Genomic DNA, 12,283 nt, shown 5'->3' with positions numbered 1-12,283 from the left:
TGCTACTGATACCTGTTTCTGATGAGCTTAAGTAACCATGTAGATTGCTCTTATTACCTCAGAAGGGTTAGATACAGATCCAGCTGCAAAAAGGAAGATTTTTAGTGTCATAGCTGTAGATGTGTTGTGTCCCTACTATTGTTGACTTAAAAATCTGTTTGTGTCAATTAGTCTCCTAATTGCGTAATAATGCATTTAAAATATGTGCCCTGGCAGTTTTTTATTCTTGATGTAATAAGCTGACCTGACATAATGAACTTGCTGAAAAACTGGATCGTCACAGAGCACCTGAAAATGGCAACTGAGGGTCCTCGTTTAATTGGCATCATTATGCGAGTACTGGATTCAGAGCACAAAAAGTTTGCCCAGTAAATTTCATGTGCTGAAATCAATGAACTGAATTTAAAGAAGAACAGAGAGCAACTGTCTGTTCGTTTGCTACAGGCTTCTTTAAAGAAACTCTGACAGTAGAAACATACAGCTACTGGCACCCGGCAGGGTAAAAACTTCAGTGGATGGAGACAGTCTGCTTATGCTAGTCCTGTTTATCAGAATATGTTTTCCCAGATGGCACCACAAACACTAGCAGACTACTGAAATCATTGCCAGGAGGAAAAAAATGTATAGGTTGTTGTTAGGGAGAGACATGTTAGAGAGGGAGAGACATGTTAAAGAGAGAGAGACACATTACAGAGGGAAGAGTCAGTAATGCAATGGCAGAACCTGTGTGTTAATCACGGCATAACTGAGTAGAGTCTGGGAGAAGAAGATTTAAGATGGAACTCATCTGTCTTGAATCTGGGAAGGGTAATAAAAAGGTAGGCAAAACAGTAAAAAGAAAAAGGATTGGGGTAGCAAAAGGGACAGCAGGAGCAAAAGGAGAGCTGGAGGGTTCAAATGCATGTAAAAAGAGCTAATAGTGTGGCTACATCTCAAATACTAAATAACTCTACTTCATCCATAGCTCTTAATAATGAGAACCTAAATCAAGTTTAATTTAAAACTAGTCTAGTTTAACCTACAGTGTGTAGAATACAGAGCTGAAAACCCTGAAGGAAAAACAGAAAAGCAAAAGGAGAACACAGATAATAGGATTAGGAAGTAAAACTGTGTTCTAATTAAAAGATACTAAGGACGGCAATACACTAAAGCCTATTAAAATTTTAATTATGATAAAAGGGGCACAGAAGAAACGACAGTAGAGAAGAGAGATTTGAAACTGAATTAAAGTGCGAAAATATTGGAAATAAATAATTGTTGTAGTTGGTGTAAACCTTTTGTTTTGAAAATGTACTGATGTGTGTTTTAGTGCTTGCCCTGCTGTGATCTGTATTGAAATAGTGAGGTTTACAATTTGTTTGAAGGATATGACTTGTGTATTAGTAAGCATTAGACTAGTTTGTGAGACAACATCCAGTGGGTGTCATTATTCTTGTTCTTGAACACAATCTGCTGGTTATTTTAAAAATAATCTCTAACAGCAGAGTAATGGAAAGGGCTCTTTTGTATCCTGCGGGCTAAACCAAAGTGACATGATGGACATCTTGTTTTCAGTGTTAATAACTTTTGACACACCATTCAGATCTGCTTTTTGGCTGGTTATAAAGTGTGTTGTTGCTGGACAGATTCCTGAAGTTTATGAAGGCTTCAAAGTTTTGAGTAAAATAAGGGAAAGATAAAGAATTATGTAATCGGTATGTCTGTGGAGGTCATCTATGACTCCTGAATCAGTCCATCTGATACCTATTATGGAAAAGTAAAAATCTGAAAGCTGAGTAGTTATGTCTTACATTTTGACCTACCGTATCTATTTAAAAGAGCCTACGGATAAAAATGTGAGTATGGGAGGTCAGTCTTTTGGGACTGGCCATAGAAAAATTATGTTTACATTGCACCTATTCAAAACATCAGCATTGTTTCAGCAAAAAGTAATAATTTATTATACAGTATCTAAGATACTTTGTCACTGTGGAAGAGATCCAAAAGGATGCATGCTAAGCATTGCCTGCTTTTATAAAATCTCTCCTACAGTTTCTGTGGTATATAGGCTCCTTTTCCTCAGTCCCTCTTGAGAATCTTCAAAAGATTTTTAGTCTGTCTTGCAGTATGAAAAATTCCAACTAAGTTAAAGGTGAAAGTGACTTACCACAGCAATTAAATTATTTTTAGCGACTTAAATATCTAAGCTTTCATTTTTATGAGAATGTTCCAGACTTATTTGCTGTCTGACTTCAGTTAATCACAAATAGGAAGACTCTAACAGCTCTAAACACTGGTAAAGCCACTGACAAAATCCCACTGATTTCAAAAAGGCCCAGAACGAATGTTTTGCAGAATGAATGTTTTCTTAGTCTTTAAAAAATATCTGAGACTCTTCATTTTTTTATTGTTTATGAATATGCATTTGCAACATATGCTGACAATTCACTTTAATAGATTTGTTCCCTCTGAAGTGTGAACAATATTTTTAACTCCTTTAAGAAATTCTAACACAATGTACTGGAAATTGCCTTTTAGACAACCCTGTCCAAAATTCTTAAAAGGAACTCAAGTGTGTCTGTGTTTGAGCAGGGAAAAATAAAGCATGAGAGGTAGAAGCCATACTTCTAGCTTTCTTTTGTTTCTTACAAATACTCTGTGTATGAAAGCTGTGCTATTATGTAGTCACAAGCCAGCTAGGATAAAGAGAAGTAAGACTCTAAAATTTTAGCCCTCTGATTATTTAGGTAACTTCCAGCCATGGTAATACCATGATAATCATGGCAATCACGACAATACAAACCCAGACAGACCACTTTGATAACAGAATCTTACAGTGGTGACCTAATGAAGAAGTTGTTAATGAAATGTAGCATACAAACCAGTGGTAACACTTGCCCAGACAGACCACTTTGATAACAGAATCTTGCAGTGGTGACCTAATGAAGTTAATGAAATGTAGCATACGAACCAGTGGTAACACTTAGCATCTTTTACAATGTCCAGCAAATGCTTTCCTCATCCTTCTACAGTGAGGAGAAGGAGCCTTTTTTTTTTTTTTTTTTAGAAGGATTGGCAAACTGGTCATCAGACTGCACATTGCAGATGTATCTGGTGACCAGTTTGCCAATCAAAAAGTAATGCTCAAGAAAAAAAAATAGACAAATAAAAGGATATTACATGTTGGGCCCCTGCATTTTTCTGGATGCAGCACAACCTGATGAAAGGACACAGCCTGGGAGAGGAGGAGGAGAAGGCAGAAGGCAGGGTTTCCACTTTAGCCTCCCCTTAAGTGAAGTAAGCCTGGTGTGATGCACGCTGAAGCTTGGCTGTAGGTCTCCCACTTCTGTCAGCTCCTGGCTCCTCTCTGGCATCTCCTGGGTATATGTTTCTGCTGCAGGCTGAGTGCGTGCTGAGTTTGTCCTCCATCCTGTCCTGTCCTGTCCTGCACGCAGAAGCTCCTCAGAGCCAAGCACAGTTCCTCTAAGGGAAGGAGTAATCTTCCTTCAGATGGTTCTGTCTGACATGGACAGAACAGCAGCATCAGTCACCACAACAAAACTGGCAGCCTTCCAGTCTCCTGCCAAGTTACCCCCTTCTCCGACTCATCCCCTGACAAAACACATCATACAGTATATGCCTGATAAACTGTGAACAAATAAACCTATCTGCAGTCTGCCCCTCCGCCTTTCTTCATGTTACTGTACTACATAAAAGAATAAAGGCTAGGTTGTAGTCAACATAACATTTAAAAATTATGATGATAAACATGAACATTTTATTGATTAAATATTTTTTTTTTTTTTTTCTAATTTGGTGTTATGAGATACCCAGCACTTATTTGTGTGCGGCAAAGCTCTGTTTTGTGAGAGTTGGCTTGCTCTTCTTTAAAATAGAATTTTCATTTTATTTTAATAGGAGTAATTGGAGCAGATGTGAAAGGACATAACCTGCCATGTGAGAACCAGCCAATTACATCCCGAGTTGCTATGATCTGTGGAACATCTTCATGCCACATGGGGGTAGGTTGTATGTGCAATCCTAATTTGTATAGAATATACTAACTAATGTTTTAGAAGGGAAAAATGACCTTTATCCTTCTCACCGTTTTCCTTGAATTTTTTCTGGTAACTCTATCTTTACCTTTGGATATTAATTATATATTACTGTGCATTTGCTATTAAGCAAGAACTTTAATAGTAGTAGAAATCAATACTGAAAAATGACATGGAAAGTAAAACCCACAATGCTAGAGTGGCTTAAAGAGCAGCCTGAAATCTGAGCCAAGGACTCTGAGCTTGAGTTATCCGTGACAAGTCTGTCACTAATGTGTTACAGAATAGTGTCTTTGGAGAAGGAGTGCATGTCTTCAGTCACAGCCCCTCTCCCCCACCTCTTCACTTAATCAATATAAATCCTTCTAGCTCTGAAAGTTGCCATGATGTATAGAATTATGATATGTATCATGACTAAAAAGAAAGAAAAACCCTGATAAGCAATTTTCACTTTGCTAATTTTTCTCAGTGAATTAATACAAAAGCTTTTTCTGAGATTGCAATTAAAATTTAGTGTCTGCTTTTGAAATTTATACCTTTTTAAAATGCATGAGTCTGAAAGCATTCCATTTAGATAAGTACCCTTTTCTGCCACATTTTTTATTTAAAACTAATTTTGGTCTTAAATTTAGACTGATTATGGTTTGGATTTTTCCTAAATGAGGAAATGGCAATGGGAGTGCTAGAGGTTTTTAGAGAGGACTAACATGCTTCATGGAGAGTGATCTCCAGTAGAGAAAAAGAAAGGAAGCTGATAATAAAGTGCCAGGCTTAAGAGTAAGTTAATTTGTCTTCGTTGTAACACCATGAATACATGGTGATCCTGAGCATGAATAAATGGTGGTCTTGTCACATGGACTGTAGTTCAGCAAAGCATTTAAGCACGTGATTGAATTTAAAGATGTGAATAATCCCAGTATTGTGAAGCAGAGCATTTAACAAAAGCTTTAATCCTGTAGACCAATTGGAATATACAGGGATTCCTTCCTAAACAAGAGTTTCAAACCTCAAACTCCACCAGTCTTAGCTTACTCCGTCTCTGAAAAATTACATTGGTTCCTCTTTGTCTATCATGGTGCAGGTAGGGTACCCTGCGAATACCAGCTCTGGAGGAAGAAGTCACCCTTCGAGCCTTCTGCTAATTTTATTATTTCCATTTTTTTTTGTTGGAGATATCTGCCTTTTCAGAGGAAGCTGTTTGAGAAGTCTGAACTCTTCCTAACCCGTTTCGTTTACCTGCGTTAGTTTAAATCGTTAAAATGAGTTGGGTTAATAGAGACATAATACTGGACCGAAATGAGCTGAGGAGCTCTCTTAGTTTCCCCAAAAGGTCTAGGGGCAATGTTGAGCAGCTGGAAATGGGCCAGCTGGCTCTGACTTATTGCTTTAGTATAACCGGCCCTGTAGGAGGGAGTGTGTGTGGCTATTTATTATTTTTTAATATACGTATATTGATAAGTGTTAACGTAGGCCCAGTTCACAACGATGGTTTGTTTTGCTTCCCGAAATAGAGCAGGGTGTATCACTATCAACACTTCAATGGCACTTTTTGTGTGCATGCTCCACAACCATGAGAGATGTGGCTGCATTGAATGTGCTAATGTAACAAAAGTGACATGATAAAGTCCATGTTGAAGTTAATCAATGTTCTGCCATTAAAGCAGTCCCAAAGTCATACACAGACTGCACACCACAGTCAAGGTAGAACCTTTTAAGGCTCTTAATCCCCAGAGTGCAAACTCAGGAATAGATGCTTGTGCAGTTTTTGGCGAGATTTAAGTAGATTTTTGTTTAATGTAACTACTCAGCATTTTATAATCATTTCCTTAACTGCCTTCCTTCACTCATCTGCTCAGAGGTATAACAATCTCTAGCCAGCAGACAATAAGCAAATTCTAAACTCTGGATTTAATCTGTGAAAGGACTTTGTTTTACCCTTCTTTTATCTATTACCTGCATAGAGTGCATGAAGTGAATACAGAGCACACAGAGAAGTTGTATTTGTGTTTTAATGAGACCTATATGCAGCTGCATTTGGCTGAAATTAGCTGTTCCTTTTTTTAATTAGGGCTATAAAATGAAAGTATATTATACTTGTGTTTTGATAGAAATATATATTTTCTCTCTCCCTGTGCACCAAGGGACCCTCAGGGCTACAGAGATTAATCATCGAGTTTAATTTAATGCAGTGGGAGAGAGACCTGTGTGGTCAGGCGGGCATTAAAAAGTGCCTTTGATCTGTCTCAGGTGCACTGAGCCCCAGTGAGCCAGCAACAATAATACCTTTGTGAGATGATCAGAGACGAGAGAGGGAGAAAATGGCCTGTGTGGAAACTCAAGGCCGTCCTTTGTTGTGGTTCTGGCAAACGAAAGAGCCAACTGTCAGGAGAAATTCAGAAAACAGAAAGCAGGGTGAAAGTACGGTTGGATTTCTTTCAAGGGATCGTAACAGGAAACTGTTCAAAATCATCTGCTGTGCCTTTCTTTCTTCCCTCCCGTCCCCCTTTTTTTTGGTGGGGGCAGGGGTACTACTGCTGGTGTATGTGTGTTGGTACAGTATTTCCATTCTCTAGACCAAAAACTCCATGAGTCATGGGAACAGGTATTGCTTGAACACAGCATTTACTTTAAACTTCAAGAGAAACTGCTCCATGACCCAGTTTTCATTACCTCAAGGACTCTAGAGATCTTGAACAAAAGACTTTGCTAATCATGCCTTTGATATTTTAGAAAGTACAAATGTAAAACCTAATTTTACTCATGGCTATAATAGTTTAATTTGTGGTAGAACTACCATTTTTAAGTGAGGATGCGCTTTTGGAATTAACCACTGACAGTTTGGGGTAATCAGACACACACAAAGCATTTTGTGTTTCTGTTGAGATACTTGAGTAGCTCATGAAAGAAACAAAAGCATGTTGTAATTAGGTTACTGATCCAAGCCCAGGTCTGAGTTGGTAGTTGCCGAAAGTCACTGCTACCTCAGGGCTTATCCATTATCCATGAGGAAAATGAAAAGAAAAGATGGTTTTCTGAATATTTTTGGACAGTTATTCATTTTACATGATTCTCTGCTGCCTCTTTTGCCCTAGCAAAAGTCATTGGCAGAATTTGCATTTGGAATGGCAAATAAGCTGCCCTTTTCCTTGTGAAGGATTGTCCCTTGGTTTGGGGCTGAGATTCGTTTGCTGTGGGTTTGATCTGTCTGTGCAGGTATTTCAAGTGATGGGTACTGGGTGGGTGACTTTTCTGAGGGGGCTGCTGTGTGTCATCATGCTTTGCAGACAAGGCTCTCCAAGCTCCAGCACCCACATTTGATTTTGGAATTTTTAGGAGACTTTCCTCATGTAGCCATGACGACTACACAAAATGTGTGAGTAGTTTTTCACAGGAAAATAGCAGCAGGTTTGAGGCATTGAAATAGGAGCCTGCATGTTATTCCTAACTAGTAGTTTGCATGGGTCTAACAGACATGCCCTAACTTCTGGGAATAAGGTAATTAGTTCCCCTAAAAGCCTGTCGCCTGTCTTTCTGCCAGTGTCTTATGGGTTTTATGGGATATTTTAAAAGTTTCAAAAATCCTTTGTTTTCTTCTGAAACCTTTATGTGATCGGGGGAATTTCAGGTACAGAGATCTGTATTATCTTGTCCCAGCCCTGAACACAAACATGCCTGCCCTTCTGCAGATGTGTAAAACCACCGAGAATTGATTTAGCCCTGGGGTACCAGTTAGCAAACAGCAAACCTGTAACACGAACAAGCCGTGTGGCAGGGCACTTGTACACAGAAAATTCCTAGCATTCCGTGGAGCAGGTGATCTAGCAGTACTGCTGCTTCTTCCTGGTAGATAAATCTTGCAGTTTCCCATACCTGATATCAGCATAGCATTTCTTCTTGTGTGCACTAAATTCACGTAATAAAATATTTTCTTTTTCCTAAAGTAAAATTAAATCATTAGACTGTAAATTTTTTGTTGAAGAGACTACAGTTTGAGTAAGCTTTTGTCACACCTAGCAGGCTGGGACCAGACTGGGACTGGTTTTTCATAGCCAGAGGTTGTGTAAGGAATTTGAAGTAATTTAAAATGGTAAGCAGAAATAAATTATAGTTCTGGAGTGTGAATATCAAGAGTGCTGAGGGTTATTGGAGGCACTAGGGCATAGTGACCCTTCCCTCAGACTAGGATTTTTATGGAGGACAAGGAGGATGAGATGCGCAGAGCTGCAAGATTCAGAACTGTTGAAGCCCGTTGTGAGAGAGGGCAGGGATCTTCTTTTGCAATGCCCCGTCTTTGCTTTTTCTTGTCTGCTGTACGGGGTCCTTGCTAATCTTGTACGTGTACAGGACTTGTGCTATTTATGGTTATTGAATAAAGTAGGAGAGATCCACATAAAATAGCCCCCTTCATCAAGTGCCTATAAACTCTCATTTCTGTCTATTTAGTAGAGAATTAGGCTCACTGAGAGATCAGCATTCTGCTTTGCACTTGTCCCAGAACAGTTGTTCCATTATGAAAACATTTGTCATTCTTGCTCTAACACCTTTCTGGATTCACAGCTGAAGGAAGTAGGCAGAGAAGCTTCTGATGGGAACATTGCCTGGTGTGATTTCAGCTTACTGAGGCAGGGGGGCTGAATTTGCTGGCATTTTGAGTCCCAAACGTACAAGGTTTATGTTCCTTACTATCTAGAGTCTCTTATAATTTTTTCTATCTCCATTTATGTGGTCTGTGTGCTTCTTCAGTCATTCCTTCTTTAGCAGCTCTCTGTACGTAAAACTTCTTTTTGGGGTTTGTCAGGGAATCTTTTCAGGTTTAGATGGAGTCTCTTCCTTTGCATCTGTTTTTGTTACTACTCTGACTCTTGTCATTGGGAACTGACTCACCTGGCTTGGTGTGCAGTTCTTTTCCCCGGGTGATAATGTGTATGTGGTTGGAAGCTTATAATTTAGTCATTTTTTTTTTAAATTGGAGAGGCACAAGTAATTTATTTTCTGTCTCTTCAGATTTACTACATGATCTAAAAGACAGAGCGTGAGCAACTACACAAACAGCAAAAAGGGCAGATCGTTCTTCTGTCTCAGTGTTTACTATGAATTATTTCAGGAAGAATATCCCATACTCTCTTTTACCAAGCTTGACTAGTCTTTGACTGTTTTCTTCTGAAGGAACTTCAGCCCAATTTGCTTATTCTAAATTTGTTCATTTGATTCTCGTGATGACTGGCAAACACAATAGAGCTTCTTTGCTCCACAATATCCGCCCAAGCTGCCAGCTTTGTTCACACAAATAGAGTGTAAAGCACGTTTCCACCCCCGAAGCATGCACAGTACGTGTCCTTTGCAGTACATCCTGGAGTGGAGGCTGCAGAGACACGCTGGCTCAAAGTGTTCTCATGGCCTGATCTCTGTAATCTCGGTGGGAGCCAGACCAGCAAGTGGATTCAGTATATTTTGGCTCCGCTACGAGAGTCTCCTCTTCAGAACATGCCACGTTGTTAAAGCAGCAGACTTTTGAGTAATTACTATGCAGAGGGACTCCTCAGCTGCTTGAAATCGTCTGTGATGAGGGGAAAACTTGCAGGGACTAAATAGGCTGGTACTGGGTGTTGCCAGCTATATTTAATCTGGTGGGATGGCACCGAGCGCTGTGTTTCGGGACAGCGAGTCGGAGGACGGCGTGCGGCACTTGAGCCACCGCTGCACACCCATCCCTGACCTGAAACGTGCAGTCTCCCAGGGGACGGGGCCAGGAGCCCAGGGCAACGCGTCCCAGCGCCAACTGGCCCTGACCCAGGGTTTAGCAAAGGCAGCAATTTGTCCTTCTCCTGACCAGGGGAAAGGGGCTGGGTTTGGGAGGGTCAGGCAAGCGGGGAGAAAGGGGAGGAATGCGGTAGGGGAAAAAAAACCCAAATAACAAAATAAATAAATAAAAAATAAAAGCCTATTGAAGCTAGGGCAGCCTAAACAAGCTTTTCAAATGATCTGGGCGAGCTTTATGAAATTGATAAGCGCCTGCCCTCTTGTTTTTTTAATATTCAACCCTTCTATAAGGCCTGTTCTGCACATGAGTCACAGAGCCAGTGTCTTCTAAATGGGAGAAATAAATTAGTATCGCAGGAACCTCTCCCTCGCTCTGTCCTCAGTCAGTTCAGTTCTGCTGGCTTATATATTGCATTTGGCAGCAGTCACGGTGCTGACTTCCCAACTAATGAAGACGTTTTACATTCGGAGAGGGCTGCATTAAATGAAAACCACATTTACTTCGCAACTGTTGTTACAGGTTGCCCCTCCTTAGCACACACAGATTTAGCCTTCTGAGGAAAAGGTCACAGAGTCTATTTAGGTGCTTTTTGAGCCCATGGCCTTAGAAAGGGTTATATGTCCATAAAATTGCCGCCTTCTACTTGTCCCTCAAAGACGTCCTCCACACCCTTTTTAATGAGACTGTCTCGTTCTGTGTTCTAGCATCCTTGGTTTGAAAAAGAAACAAAGCTGTAATATCTGCCTTCTACTTGTCCCTCAAAGACGTCCTCCACACCCTTTTTAATGAGACTGTCTCGTTCTGTGTTCTAGCATCCTTGGTTTGAAAAAGAAACAAACAAAGCTGTAATATCCCCTTTGCTGGCATTAATTTGACATTGTATGCTTTGTTTGCTTTGTTTTGTTTTTAAAAGGCAAGAAGTAAAATATTTCTGCTAGCAGGGTATATAAAAGATTGTTGCGTTTCTGACCTCCTCATTATATTAATAAAAGCTAGGAAGACTTCAGTAGTGGTGGGAGATCATGTGCAGGCAGCCTCCAAAACCCAAAGCACTTACTTGCAGAACTAGTAAACCACAAAGCTTAAGATCTTGAAATGTAAATAGGAAGTTGGAGAGTTTACTTTAGAGCCAGCAGTGGTGAGTCTGTATAATGTTTATTTCTGCTTGCCTCCCAGCCTTTCCTAAAGCTTGGCAGAGATGAAAGGGAGGCTTTCTCAGAAAATGAGTTATTAAAAGTTTTTCTTATGAGCAAGATGCCTTTGTTCCTGGCCTGCCATAATTCAAAGCTCAGGTATGCCTTGGTGACTGGGAGAATGGAATGTTCCTACTTGGTGAATGCCTGTCAGAGACATCCAAGTTTTGCACCTCGTGGCTTTGCTGGTAATCAACCTGTTGGGGGGAATGTAGCTGAAAGCAATGCAATCTCCCTTGTACACCAACTAGATAATGCTTAGGAACGCGTCCAGAAAACCATGCAGTCAACTCTCCTTCCCTTTTGTTAGATCATTTAAATTCAAAGACTCAAAGAATAGACGTGGACGGCACAAATGCTTTGAACAATATTCTGCTTGGATTCTACGTGAAGGCTGATATTCTAGAGACGTCTCACTGACAGCAGTGCAAACAATGGCTTTGGAAATGCCAGCAGACACGGTGGTTTCCGTACTGCGGTTACCTGCGAACAGCCACAGATGAGGGTGTCAGAGCTGTGGCACTAAGCCCTTCTGCAGTGTCTTCTCTTTGCTGGTCTTGGGGTTCTTTGCAACAGTGAATGAATGGGCTAAGAGAGCAGGAACTGTTATTCCAGCTTCATTAGGTGGGAGACTGGAGCACTTCGTAGTTTAGTAGGTTTTTAATTGTGTATGACATCTTAGTTGGAATTTTGCCTTGTATGTTGCAAAGTTCTGTGTTCTGAAATGACAGCATTTAGATGCTACAGACAATAGTGTATTGCACTGTATAATAAACAGTATGTAAACCAGAGATCCTTGGATGTTCTTCCTTCCTTGGATTTTCTATTCATTTTAATGTGAGCACAATGGATACAAAGGCATCCTTCAGGTCTGACGGCTAATAGTGCTTCTCTCCTCTTCCTCACTCCTTTTCCCATAGAAAGAGTAAGCAAGAAAGACTGAGCTTCTTATGTCCTTATGTTGACTATTTGCTTTGGCTTCTGGAAATATTGGGTGCCTAATTTGGGCCTCTCTGCTTAAAGCAGAGTGGGATTGAGGGTTACCTGTTAATAGATCTAGCTCTAAGAGGTAACACCTTGCACCTTTATTTTCAAACTATAACAGTTGTATATTTTATATACCATTTTGGGGATTTTATTTCTTCTGTTGTTAGGAAGGAGATTGTGTTCTGGATTCTGTAATCAGGAAAGTTATAAAATTATCTTCTTTCATTGATATTCAGATCGCATAGCATCACTCCATTGAGGATAAAGCAACTTCATTTTGATTTGATCTTTATGTATCGTTACTCTTG

General features: G+C 40.1%; 1 protein-coding gene across 15 annotated transcripts in view; it reads left to right on the top strand.

Moving 5' to 3' along the window:
• The window catches only part of FGGY (FGGY carbohydrate kinase domain containing), a 355,269-nt gene that overhangs the window by 280,291 nt on the left and 62,695 nt on the right, over positions 1-12,283 (top strand). For all 15 annotated transcript variants that reach the window (XM_014939087.1, XM_014939088.1, XM_014939089.1 and 12 more), the window contains one exon: positions 3,898-4,001. In XM_014939087.1, coding sequence (XP_014794573.1) covers positions 3,898-4,001 — 104 coding nt within the window. The remainder of the gene's footprint in view (positions 1-3,897; positions 4,002-12,283) is intronic.

Source organism: Calidris pugnax, unplaced genomic scaffold (genome assembly GCF_001431845.1).
Source record: "Calidris pugnax isolate Ruff unplaced genomic scaffold, ASM143184v1 scaffold18, whole genome shotgun sequence".
Taxonomy (NCBI): Eukaryota; Metazoa; Chordata; class Aves; order Charadriiformes; family Scolopacidae; genus Calidris; species Calidris pugnax.
This window is presented reverse-complemented; position numbering and strand designations above follow the sequence as displayed.